Source organism: Alosa alosa, chromosome 21, assembly GCF_017589495.1.
Source record: "Alosa alosa isolate M-15738 ecotype Scorff River chromosome 21, AALO_Geno_1.1, whole genome shotgun sequence".
Lineage (NCBI taxonomy): Eukaryota > Metazoa > Chordata > Actinopteri > Clupeiformes > Clupeidae > Alosa > Alosa alosa.
Window position 1 is genome coordinate 1,028,852 of NC_063209.1, and position 13,375 is coordinate 1,042,226.

The 13,375-nt window shown below is 39.1% G+C and overlaps 1 protein-coding gene across 3 annotated transcripts; it reads left to right on the top strand.

Moving 5' to 3' along the window:
• Positions 1 to 1,273: 1,273 nt before the first annotated feature.
• hnrnpaba (heterogeneous nuclear ribonucleoprotein A/Ba) lies at positions 1,274 to 13,046 on the top strand. 3 transcript variants are annotated; one of them, XM_048231727.1, is made up of 9 exons: positions 1,274 to 1,483; positions 1,954 to 2,206; positions 2,693 to 2,861; positions 2,994 to 3,152; positions 3,925 to 4,080; positions 4,177 to 4,264; positions 7,365 to 7,526; positions 7,634 to 7,715; positions 12,709 to 13,046. In XM_048231727.1, exons 2-8 carry the CDS (start codon positions 1,977 to 1,979, stop codon positions 7,702 to 7,704), a joined length of 1,035 nt encoding a protein of 344 aa, XP_048087684.1. In that variant the 5' UTR covers positions 1,274 to 1,483; positions 1,954 to 1,976; the 3' UTR covers positions 7,705 to 7,715; positions 12,709 to 13,046. The 3 variants fall into 3 exon arrangements, with proteins under 3 accessions (XP_048087684.1, XP_048087683.1, XP_048087685.1); XM_048231726.1 differs by having other exon boundaries at positions 1,276 to 1,483; positions 7,634 to 7,712; positions 12,705 to 13,046; XM_048231728.1 differs by lacking the exon at positions 1,274 to 1,483 and adding an exon at positions 1,589 to 1,732 and having other exon boundaries at positions 7,634 to 7,712; positions 12,705 to 13,046.
• Positions 13,047 to 13,375: the final 329 nt, after the last annotated feature.

Here is a 13,375-nt window from a genome sequence, read left to right on the forward strand (position 1 = left end):
CAACATGACATGACAAAACACAACATCAACATCAGTTGAGGGCTGCAACTTCACTTTTTAAATGACAATATCTTGACCGGACTACTGTTATCAGTGATATAAGTATTTGAAATGAACATGATTTCTTAATGTCTAGTGACATATCAGGGCCATTTTATGATTAATTGAAATACATTTCTTACATACGGTTCCTTTACTTTGGTTCGGCTATTTTTGAAACAAAATAATGCATCTTTTACTGTAAACTGTGTGTAAGTTCCACTTGATCTCAGATTCAATGTCTGTCAGTACAGAGTTCACCTTTTATTTCGGAACATCTCTAGGAGAGGAATATTCAAAGTGAGATCTCTGTTTTGTAGATATGAAATTCATCCTAGACATAGGCCTAGGTAGATTGCCCTAATGTGGGACATTTTTTGCTTTTCGGACTGCTGTAGTATAGGATGTGAAGGCAACACATTATATCCACCAATTTTGATCACAGGATCCTACAGCTTTGTCTTAGTTGACATTCATTAGTTTGGGAAAGAGCCACACTCACTGGAGATTAGGTGTCCCACATTAGGCAGTGTACCATAATTGAGCTCAATTTAACATCAATAAGGTGATGGACAATTTTCTCATATTTCTTAATTTAAAGGAGAAATCCAGCATTTTCAGTTTCTCGTACCGACAGTACTCAGTGGCCTCGAGTAAAGGAGATCTATGTGAAAACTCGCCGGATTTCTCCTTTAATCTCTAAATCCTTTTATGGTCTCAACCCAAGTGTCATTTCAGTTCAACTTTTTTCTTCTCAATATATATATTTTCCCTTCTTTCAAGTTTTTCAAGAAAATAAAATAAATACAACAAATCTTCTTCTGGGAGGAGTATGCCCAGATTATGTGAATTTAAGTTTAACTTTTTGCATCGATAGGCCTAAGACTGAAAATCCATATGACAATGAATTAGTCGGATATGGCAAATGCATTTAAATGCTTGACGCTATTTATTTAGCCTAGTTAGTATTTATGATAGGCCTAGGTGGGGAATGTCAGCCAGTGTTTTTCAAGTGATTTTTAGTATGTTTTTGTTTTGGTGCTTTTAGTGTACTATTTTGCGTAGTGTTCAGAATCTCTGAGTGAGGAAATGGTCAGGAATAGTGTCATATTGGTGGTGTAGTTTGGGCGGTGGGGGTTGGCACCAAAAGTAATCCAGCGCAGTTAAGGCCGGTTCGCTGCTCTGGTAGCAGTTTTTAACGCGTTTGGAGGCGGGCATTTTGGACTTGCACAAGAGCTGTTGCTGACATTTTAAAACAACGAATCACAGCTTCCCTTACTAAAAGGTCTGCTTTTCCGGTGGTTCAAGACCAACCATGCGCTTTGTCAGGATATGAGAGCTCATAATAGATCACTCTTTTTTATCTGGTGTGTGATTGTGGCATTCATAGAATATCCGTCCTAAGAAGATTTACGGCGAACTTTGTCGTCTGATTAGTTAAAAGGTGAGTTTTTTCTTTCCACCATAATAGTCTAACAGTCCGTCTTATCTCTCAACAACCGTGGCCTTATTACGTAAGCGGAGACCTAGCTAAGTTAGCAATAGCTATTTGAGATGCAGTGGAGCAGCATAGCCAGAATAGATGGATGATTACGTTTCAGTGTCGTTTGGATTTTTTCTTTGAAACACTGTAGGACCTAGCCACATTTGATGCTGGAGTGAGCTAAATTATACAAAAATAGACCAAAGGAAGGTAGGCCTAAATACGGCGTTTACTGTGGATAATTGAAAATTGTAACTTATGAACCATGTATTTGCACGTTACAGTCGCAATGCTACAGTAAGATTGGCTATAGCTACGGGGAAAATAAAGCCTGACTGCACTTTGCCGCGAAGCATCTAACCATGATTACGTAAGTCGCATCGTTTCTCTATGCGTTCTTTAGTTTGAACTATCGCCATTGTTTTTCGCAGATAATAGAGAACCCAACCCTGACATGTCGGACACGGAGCAGCAGTTTATGGAAACTTCAGAAAACGGACATGAAGAAGAGGAGGACTTGAATGGAGCTGAGCCCACCGAAGAGCCCGAGGAGAATGTGGCACAGAACGAGGAGGCAGAAGTAAACGCGGACGAAGTTGGTGAAGAAGCTGCCGAAGCAGATTCGCAAAATGGTGTGCCAGATGGCGGACAGATTAACGCCAGCAAAGGGGAAGAAGACGCTGGGTACTGTTTTTCTTTTCCTTTTCCACATTTTGTTGGTGGTGGTGTTGGTCTTTGTTTGGTTAGCTCTTTGTTGGCGCCATGTGGCCTATTAAGGGGGATGGGCCCATTGTCGTGACGGTTCTGTGAGCTACAGTGTAGCCTACCCTACCAGGTGGTTATGGTTCTCAACTGGTCAGGCGCAGGCCTTGGGGCCCATCCTCATTAAGTTGCGACCCAAATTTTACAGAATTCATACCACAACATAAACATATATAAACGTACCCTTGCTGGTAGGACATAGTCTGGCATCCTAACGAATCCTTAAGTAAAATAACTATCAAGAACTACACGCACAATAAGTATATAGTAGCGTATAGGCTAATTTCTGATCTTCTGTAATACCTCTAATATCCTAACCTCTAGTGTTCACTAGTAGGCTACATTGACCTACAATATTTTTTGGCGTTTGCATTGCATTGATGTGGTGTGTGTCTGTACTTCCTGTAGGAAAATGTTTGTGGGAGGATTGAGCTGGGATACTAGTAAGAAGGATCTAAAAGATTATTTCTCCAAGTTTGGTGAAGTTACAGACTGTACCATTAAAATGGATCAACATACTGGAAGATCAAGAGGATTTGGCTTTATCCTGTTCAAAGAGGCTTCAAGTGTGGACAAAGTGATTATTATTATTATTATTATTATTATTATTACTGTAAGTAATAATTAGTGGTGTTATTGCACAATTTATATTTTGTAAATGTGTTTTCAATCTGAATGGTTACAAATCCCTTGCATTACTTGTCCTTAGGTGCTGGAGCAAAAAGAACACAGACTTGATGGGCGGCAGATCGACCCAAAGAAGGCAATGGCAATGAAAAAGGAACCACAAAAGAAAATTTTTGTAGGCGGCCTTAACCCAGAAACTACTGAGGAGAAGATCCGGGAATATTTTGAACCTTTTGGAGAGGTATGTTTGAGTTTTGAGTTGCTGTGTTCGGTAATATGAACAAGGAATATATTTCAGATGGTTACCATGTGTGAGAACGGCAGATACTGATCTTGGGCCTAGAAAGGGTCTGACAACAGCCCCGTTTACATGTTTAATCCGATTACAAATGGAGTAATGGCTCAATCGGAATAAAATGCCTCACGTAAACACGTCAGCCGATCGGGTAGACCGATTGAATTAAATTCGTTTAGTGAGAACGGAAGCATAACCACACATGGTATTGCTAATAAACCTGCTCTGAAAGGAGTCTAAACAGTCTATAAATTGGGGTTGTGAATTGAAACATTCCAACACCCAGATATAATGTGCCCGTAAAGGGGAACACATCAACTTTAATGAAACATTGGGAACACACTGGAAAAAAGCAAAGGAATGTATCAGTTTGTACTAGTCTGTGGCAAGCCATTTTAACATTTAGTACTGGAACAAGTTATGGCAAGCCCAATGTAAAAATTAAATTTCAGATACCTGCAATTAGAACTATGCTTAGAAACGATGCAGCTCAATATAGTTGAAATTCAAAAGTTCAAATTCGTCTTACCAATAAAAAAAAGCTATTAAATGTTATAGAGTAGACTATTGGTTTGGCCTTTTTTTTACAGTAAGTGCTGTTACATTGCTGTTTTCAAAACATTGATGTAGCACTGGTATTGGATCAAACCCAAACAACCCCTAGCCCTTACTGCTGCTTGCAGCTATATTTCATACTGACTAATTCATATCTATGTAGATCGAAGCCATTGAGCTCCCTTTGGACCCAAAGTCAAACAAAAGGAGAGGGTTTGTCTTCATCACATTCAAAGAAGAGGACCCAGTCCAAAAGATCCTCGAGAAGAAATTTCACAACGTGAGTGGCTGTGACACAACAAACGGAAAAGAAGGACTGGTATGTATGAATTAACGTTTTAGGTGTTATGTTTCACATTTTGCATGACTTACTGTGTTTTATGCTAAACTATTGTCTTATTAACTCTGTTTTTAGTGTGAGATAAAAATTGCCCAGCCCAAAGAAGTATACCAGCAACAGCAATTTGGGGGTCGATATGGTGGGAGAGGCAGAGGTCGTGGGAGTAAGTAAATATTTGTATCTCTTTAGTGCCCACGGAGACCTGTGTTTGAATCCGACCTGTGGTCATTTCCTCAATGTGTTTTTTTTTTTTAATTTTTTTTTTTTTTTTTTATATATATCTTTTATTTATTTATTTATTTTTTTAATAAATCCGATCCCTCCCACTCACTTCCTGTGACTTCACGGTCCTATCTGAATGAATGAGAAAAAAAAACGATCGGTTTAATTGCCAGGTCTTGGCAGGTGTAATACCTTTTCTTGTTATTGGGCTGCTTCTTGCTAGTGTTAATCATTCAGACAGACCATGGAAACTATTTATTGTTTTAGTGTTTAGTTATTAGGAACATGAATTTGTCTGGGATTTCTCCTAGAAGATGATTGTGCAATATACACTAGGGGTGGAACGGTACATGTATTCATATTGAACCGAAACGGTACGGGCGTCACTGTTCGGTGCATGAATGTACACGGAGAACACACAGTATAAATAAATAAAACGTGTGCGCAAATTAATTAATGTAATGCGGAATTACTGTTAGATATGCAAGTTCTTTAGGGACGCCTAATCTGTAGTCCCGCCTTAGCTCTGTGAAGCTCATTGGCGCTGAGGTCCGCCTACAGTTTTTTTGTCAGGTTGACGGTCGAGTCAGTCAGAAATAACAGCACTAACAGCTCCCACACACAGTTGCATGCATTGCAGTGCTGGAGACGCATCCCGTTCACTTTACATGGGCTTACGTCATCCGTTGCCGAACTGAATTGTGGGTCCGCTGCGTCGCGTTCCTCCCGTCGCTCGTGTTGAGGAGTTCCAAGTTTTGCTACACCGACGGACGGCACCAGCCAATCAAATTGCGAACAACAGACGGCACCAGCCAATCAAATTCCAGCTAATTTCATTTGAGGAGTTCATTTGATGAAGAATACGTGCAGTTTGAGCCATGTAGATCAACAAAAGGTGAAGCAAATAGGCATACTTTATCAGTATAGCAAAGGCTAATGTGAATAACTAAATAGTTGAATGAAATGCTCCTAAACTGGGCTGGTGCGTTTTGTCGAGTTCAGAGACAAAAGCAGTGTTTTACATGGTAATGCTGTCTTTTAAGAGACGTTCAGTGGCCTGATCAGTAGGCCTAGTCTGTGTCTAAAGGGTTTAACATGTAATGTGAACACTGTTCACACAACTTTATTGGTTGGTTAAACACACTAGCACAATGCCACAATCTGTAAGTAGCCTAGGCTGCAGGTTGAAACATTTCAAGCCAATTTTACAAATTAAAGCCTAGTCTACCCTACCCAAGTTTATTTATTACCTGGTTTTGTCCAACAAATATTCAGACTTATCTTAATTCAGACTTATTCTAATAGTCTACTATGAAGTGTCCATTAGGCCTATGAAATCTTCAGAAATGTCTGATAACTTCAGGCACTAAATAAATAAATAAAGAAAGAAAACTCATGTAGATTACTGAGGAGGAGAGGAGGGCCAGGCTGAAGCATGTTGCCAAACAGCGCAAGTGGGCCCCTTCACACTTAGGCCCAAGCCAAAAAGAAGAAATAAAAATTAGTCATTTTGTAATTTGTTTTCTTTATAAATCTCTGGTTTTAGGCAACTTCATACTCCATGGAAGCTATGCATTATTGGCAACAATGTCACTCGCGCTTGTGTTGCTATGATACGGCCATTTCCCTCTTTGCGCGCCCTTCTCACCTTTTTCACCCCTGACCCGTTTTCATTCCTGCATTTATCTTGGATGTCTTAAGTCTGCCTTTGTGAAATACCCCTCTGGCAGTAAGTGTTAAGTGTCAACACTAACCAGGTTAATAAACAAACCATGCTACGATGAGTAACGTGAAGGGTAAAGTCACGTGAATTCTAGTTTAGTCCGTTTATGAAACGAAAGGAGCAATTTAGTTTTTTTTTAAAAGAAAGCAAAATAGTGCGAAATTCAGTTAGTAGATTATTACTGTATATACTGAGAAATATTGAGGCAAACTGTAGACCCTTCCATATACAACCAAACACGGATGTTGAAGGTCTCGCCAAGTGGATTTTTAAAAATCATTATTCTATGCAATTTGCACTTTCATAAATAAGATGCTGTAGGCCTATTTTCAGTTTTATAGCGGATTTTGTTTACAAGTTACAGATGAAGTCTGTAGATGATGTGGGGTACTTGTTTACTGTTTACATCTTTGCACACTTCAGGCTGTTGCTCTGCATTTATTTTTTTTTGCTTTTCTCTCCATTGTACCGAACCGTGACTTCTGTGTACCGTTCCACCCCTAATGTACACCCATTATGCTGCTCAGTTTGAACAGATGAACGTTAAAAGGTATAATCGGAGATCCTGAAAAACGCACCCAGAACAAATCCCACCCTCGCCCTCTGACTACCCTCCATACACTCCTCTACACCACCAGAACTATGTTGTGATGTTGAGCATCCCCATTCCTAATGCAAGCCATTGCAGATGGCTTGCATTAACTTTAAATGTAAAAATTGCTTGACACACAATGTAAAACTTTCTTCTGCTTTTAAGTTTATCCAGTGTAGATGGCTTGCCATAACTTTAAATGTCAAAACTGCTTGTTATGGCCCTGCCAGGTCATATGCTGGTCATGGACAACGGCAATTGCAGCCTAATCTAACATCAAGGAATTCCGCTCTCAAGATTATCCAGTGTGCTCTCAAATGCTTCAATACATTTGATGTCTTCCCCCTGAGTTAGTCTTTAAACATGTTAGATATTTCGAATCACAGTGGTAGTAGGCATTTTTTACTTGCAACTAAGTTATGTGCTCAATAACTAGCCAGCGACAGTTACAGTTAATGTCATTCAGGTTAATGTAGCTATATGGTCGAACAAGCAAGGAGAAATGTGCATTTCACTGAAGAAAGCTAATATATTGACACACTCTTGCATCTTGTCCTGTTTTATTCATGACATGGGAGCACAATAAAATGGCACCTTTTTATACCTTTTATACTATAACTCTAATAAACAGTCATACAGCATTGATCAAATGTGAGAATTAAAGTGCCCTGAGAATTTTGCAGGATTTTTATTGATTATGCTGATGCTTATTCTGTCATTACTAAGGCCAAGGTCAGAACTGGAACCAAGGTTATAACAACAACTACTGGAATCAGGGCCAAGGATATGCCTATGGGGGACAGCAAGGCTATGGAGGATATGGCGGCTATGGCAACTATGGAGATTACTCAACAGGTTATTATGGATATGGGGGCAACTATGACTACAGTAAGCATTGACTTTATGAAGTTGTTCTCTTTCCAACTCATTAGGGTCTTTTAAGTACTTGACAAGTTCAGATATGCCTGCCTTGACCTCTTGTTTTTATCCATCAGACCAGGGCAATACAAACTACGGCAAAACTCCAAGACGTGGGGGCCATCAGAGTAGCTACAAGCCATATTAAAAAAAAAAAAGGTAATGTGGTTTTAAATGCATTGTATTTCCTGTGTGAAGTGTAATGATGATCACTCCATCTGAAACTTTTTAACATGGCCCTGTTGCTTGAGGTCAGAGTACTGTCGGTAGGGAAGTAAAAAAAAAAACTCAAATAAATAAAAATCGGTGCTACCTCAAGCTGAGCATACACCATGTGCGTACAACTTTTCAAGGCTTCATTCATGAAATCATTCAATATTACAACATTAAAAATAGCTTGTGTACTGTCTTAATTGAAACATGCTTTGCGCACAAATGCCTATGTTTAGGGCAAAGAGAATGGACATCTCAACATAAGGATACATTGGAAGATGATGATTGGTGTTAACTTTGTCACGGCATGATAAGCAGTTCTGACGCTTAAAACGCAACGTTCCATACAGACATAAATCATTCAAGCGTAGTGCTCGTCATGAAAAGAAAACAGCAGCGTAATATTTTCAGGTGTTTAACAGTAAAAGGCGCACTGTTCTTAGCAGTCATGCTAAAGGTAGTGGGATTAGGCATTGCATCCTACAGTCACTCTGGAACATCGCAGTTCGGGTTTCAATATTATAAGATTTAGTTAATGCGCAAAGTTTGGGACAACCAAACAGCAGTGTAAGCAAATCCTTATTGTTAGGTTACCATAGCTGTCTTTTCTCTAGACCTATCGTGACAAGCTCATTGGTTTCTTTTTTTCCCTTGTTTGCGTGTTGGGTAGTGAAGCGATAATGCATTTAAAGCAATGTTCACATCATGTGAGCCAGAGCAGATATGGCCAGAGCTGCTTGCTCTTTAAAGGTATTTCTGTACCAACCAAATTGCGTTAAATGATGTGTTTAGCAGCCAGAATTTAGAAAAAGGGGGGAATCCCTTTTTGTTTTGTTTTGTGTGTGTGTGTGTGTGGAAGTGTAATTAGTGCCCTGGGCCATTGTGTGTAATTAGTGCCCTGGGCCACTGTGCGATTTGTGTGCCTGTGCTCATCATTCGGTCATTCACGCCATTCTAAAGTGAAAGTGTGTGCAAGCGCTGGTGCGTCTGAAATGTCAGCTGGAAAGATAGGGATGTCACAGGTGGGATAGGTAAAACTTTGAGAAGGAAATATTAAAAATGAGTAAAAAAAAAATAGCACAGCAATGGGGGGCACTGTAACAAAGCCGGTGCAACATGATCAGGGTCCTTGCATGACACCACTATGCGCGCTCAACACGGTAATAAAAAAAATATTGTAACGAAGCAGTAAATCCTGTGTTTGTACAGCAGGCTTGTGCAAAGGTCTGAATTTTAGAATTGGCCTCCCTTCAATTCATGAATTTGAATTGAATTGGCTCCACCGCACAGGAATTTGAGTCACACAACAGAAAGAATGTGTTGAATCTCGCATGCATTCAATTTTAGGAACGTTAATTGTAATTACATTGTAAATGTAATTGGTTACTGTTGTGTGTTTGATGCAATCATATCTGACACATACTGTGAAGCTTCATTGTTAAACACTACCCTGAAATAATGTATATGAATTTCTTCGAATTTCCTTAATTTTAAATTCTACTTCCTTTAAAGCAACACCAAAGAACTTTTCCTCTGTCGCACGCACGCTATTTGTTTATCCAGCAACGGCTTTGCAAATAACGATGTCCATAGACAAGGTAGAATATGTTGCATGATTTTATGAAAGTACGATGTATTGCAACATCATACAAGTCAAATTTGTAGTTTCTTGTAGTCTCATTCCATCGAACTACAAACCTGCTACCCGATCTGGCAAACTTACATAGTGCGGTTATAGCCAATAGAGGGCCTCGAAGCGAATGCAGAAGTGCCGTTCACCCTGTTACGAGTTGATGAACCACGGAAACAATTTTGGAAACATTATTTTAAGGTACAAAAAACTCTTTGGTGTTGCTTTAATTCGAATTGTAATTCTAGATTCTGTTTTGGATCTCATCAAATATACATTCAAGAATTTAATTGCAATTTAGGAGTCATTCTCAATTCAATTCTGAATTTTGCACAAGCCTGTTGTACAGGCAGTCATATCTCTTTCCCTCAGTCGCTTCCTGTAGCCTAAAGTCCATACCAAAGTCAAACTCATGCCTTTTCCCATTTTCACGCAGACCAACATGTTTACTTAAAAAAATAATTGAGCTTTGCAATGGTTATATATTAAAGACTGTGACAACACTGAAACGGTCCAAATGACCGTTAGGTAGCACCGTAGCTACCAGTGAGCCACCGTCTCCCCTGGAGCATAGGCAGGCACACCGCTTCACTTTTGCCACTACCATTAAGAAACTGCCGTTATGCACTCATGCGTCCCTCATACGCTTATTTCAAGATAACTGCATAAACATGAACCTAGCGAGAGACTCCATGGCTTTGAAAGCAATACATTTGTAAGGCTTAGTCTGAATGATGAAATGGACAAAATCTGACCTAAAAATGTTTTTGCGTTTGACAATTCAATATGGTGGGGGGATCAATTACGTTGATGTCACAAGTTAGCATGTGTCGGCCTTAGCAAATCAGAAAGTATTAAGACACCACTACTAAGTTTTAATTCCAAACTCATTAACAGTTACAAGCCAAATTACTTTTTTGCTAATTGCAGCGCCCCCAAGAATCCTCGCAATGGGGTCCTAAGTCCATGAACCTGATGCCTGAAAAAGTTGTTGAGATTCGAGCTCACGCTCTGTTTGACTGCTTCACTGCCGATTTCGATTGGCTCGAGGGGCGAACGCTTTTAAATATGGCTACAAAAAGCAATGCATTTTTGAGGTGTAGTCTTGAAGATCATGTGTGTGAAAGTTTGGTGACAATTGGACAACATTTGTGACCTGTAAAAATTTAGTTTAGCTTTCGATAGAATCCAACATGGTGGAAAATCCATAATGGCGGGAATTGACATCATAGGAATAGGTCAAAAAGCGTGTGTGTGTGTGTGTGTACGCACGTCCAACTTTGAACTGTTGGTGGCGCTAGAGCGCTCAAACTGGCAATATATAACTTTTTTTACAAGACGTTCAATGGGCTGCCATAGACTCCAATGGCAGAAGAAAGTTGCATAATAATATTAAGAAAACATAGAAACACATTGGGTACCTACGCAGCTTTGCTGCTTGGCCCCTAAATAGTATGCCTGCTTTAGCAAGCACATTAATTAGCATTTTAATACATGAATAATTTAAGTCAACAGAGAAGTCTGAATTCTTTTAATATTTTTGTAATTTTACAGTTTATATAAATGTTATTAGGGTTGTCACGATTCTCCAAATATTGGATTTAATTTCCGTTTTTAAAATCACGATTCGATTTTCTATCTTTTTTCATTAAATTACTATTAAGGCGTTTCTTATGCCTTATTTCTGTTTTGGGGGACTTATATCATTTTTATTTTGAAACCGTTCCTACCGCGATGATTTGATATCGAGAATGATTTGATAGTTTCAGCACAATTCAGAAAAACAAGGTTGGTGTTCATTGAATACTGCACTTCAATCAATGTGCATTTAATGCCGTAGACCAGGGGTTGGCAACCCGCGGGACTGACTTGATCAGTGTTAAGTCTGTAGGACATCCGTGCGTTAACCCTCTATACCCTGTAGCGGCCGTTCTATATTCTCCTGTAATGGCCACGGCCGCTGTAATTCTTAGACATCTGCTACAATATAACCTTCATACATGAAATAATATAGTGGATATACATAAATACTAGACTTTTATTTTGATACACTTAAATGGCGAGGTCGCTATTGACATTTCTCCGGTATTTTTGAGTTTAGCCTACACACGCTGTTGACTGACCGGCTGAGGAGTTGTGGTGCCTCTGGAATTATGGCTTCTAACAAGCGTCCGCGTCTGTTCTCATTAAATGAGAGTATTGATGTGCATCCACCATGTTTTGAAGTCAGTGACGGATCATATTGATGTGTGAGAATGACAAAATAAAAATATGAAAATTTAATGTTGGCATCCTCCCATTTGTCATGACTAACTTAGCTGCCCTACTGTAAGGAAGAGACTTTTTTTCTTTTCAATCCAGACACGATCAAATAGTCTATACCAGATGCCGTATAGGACATTCATGATTCACTCATAGCTTTCTATTGAGTATTGAAGATCCTCCATAATGCCAATTTTGCAAAATGCCCCTGTCAGTGAGACATATTTTAATCTGTTGCCCTGCCTTGAAAAAATTGTTGTCTTTTGGTTATCATCAAAATTCTATAGCTGATGCTTTTTTTTAAGGTCCCACCTTTGAAGGTTTTAGAATATCTTATTAGCATAGATTTTAAGAAACATATTTAAGTTTCTATAACACACAATGCTCTGGCCATTAAATAGCCTTAGCTGGGAAATGGTCTTAAATTAAACAAACAAACAAACAATTGATCAAGTTCAGATAAATGAGTGACTAGGCCTATGGCCCTCTATACATTTTACATGTAATGGATTCTTCCTTTTGTCCTTGCTACAACTTTCCGCCAACTTTCATGAAAATAGGGCTTGTAGTTTTGTGTGATCCTCAGGGAAACAAAGAAATCGCCATGCAACATTGACATTTTTGCTCAGATAATGTTGACGTGCTGTAGTTCAACGTGTATGTGTTGCTATGCCTCTTGGTATGCATGCTGGATGTGACGTTGGGGGTGTGGCTACATCGTCTGTTCTACCTTTTGATTTCAAAGTTCAAGATTGAGATGTAATTTTTATTAATTTTCAATCTAAAACCGAAATCGTGACCCCCTAGTTACTATGCATCTAACCATTTGCTTTATGACCCGACAAATCTAGTAGTTTCTTACTACCTTGACATGTAGCCTACCTCAAATCATTTGATATTTTTTGTTTGTTCCTCAGGACTGCATTTAGATAGCCTGCTCATCACTGCTTGCAGCTGTATTACAATAGTGTATTCTGGTTCATGGTTTTGAAGCAATGATGTTACCTGACGACTAATGACATTATTTATTTCTTATGACTTTCAAAGGTCTGAAGTAACTGCTGAACAGGAGCCAATGTTGTGCTCACAGAAGAGGAACACATTTTTTTGCATTCTCTTTGGCAGAATTTGGGCTCATTGGCTATATCTGGACTGAACAACTGAGGAATGGGGGAATTGAATGTCTTTTTTTCACAATTTAATTTTATCATATTCTTCCATGTCCACATTACATTTCCATGATGGAAGTGTTATTTTTACTGTACTTTTTGGTACCTTTTGATTGTAATGTATCGTATTTTACATGTCTGCTGGACTTAACAGAATTATGCTCAGAACAATTGGAGTGCTTTTGAAATAAATGTTTTTGAGTTTCTTTCCCCTTTTCCCCGTTCTCCTGCTGTCTTCTTGAAGTGATATAAAGTAGTTTAAAGGGGTGGTTCAGGATTTTGGTCATAGGACCTCATTTCCAAGTTAGCAAGTGTGATATTTCAGTGGAGTCCGTTTTCAACACGTTTCATCCAGTCCTTCTAATTGCAGAGTTCGCAGGTGCTAGGCTAGCGCAAGTCATCGGTATGTGTTAGCCTGCTAAAAACTAAAAACAGTTTTACCCACTCAAAAGTACACCCAAGGCAAATTCCAGACAATCGATGTAAATGTCTGTGTTGATAGAATAGTGTAAGAAATACAACTACGGGACGGGAGGAAATGTGTT

Coding starts and splice junctions, on each gene's coding strand:
- hnrnpaba (XM_048231727.1), top strand. CDS start 1,977: ATGTCGGACACGGAGCAGCAGTTTATGGAAACTTCAGAAAACGGACAT. Junction 2,207..2,692: donor AAAGGGGAAGAAGACGCTGG/GTACTGTTTTTC, acceptor TACTTCCTGTAG/GAAAATGTTTGTGGGAGGAT. Junction 4,265..7,364: donor GAGAGGCAGAGGTCGTGGGA/GTAAGTAAATAT, acceptor GTCATTACTAAG/GCCAAGGTCAGAACTGGAAC.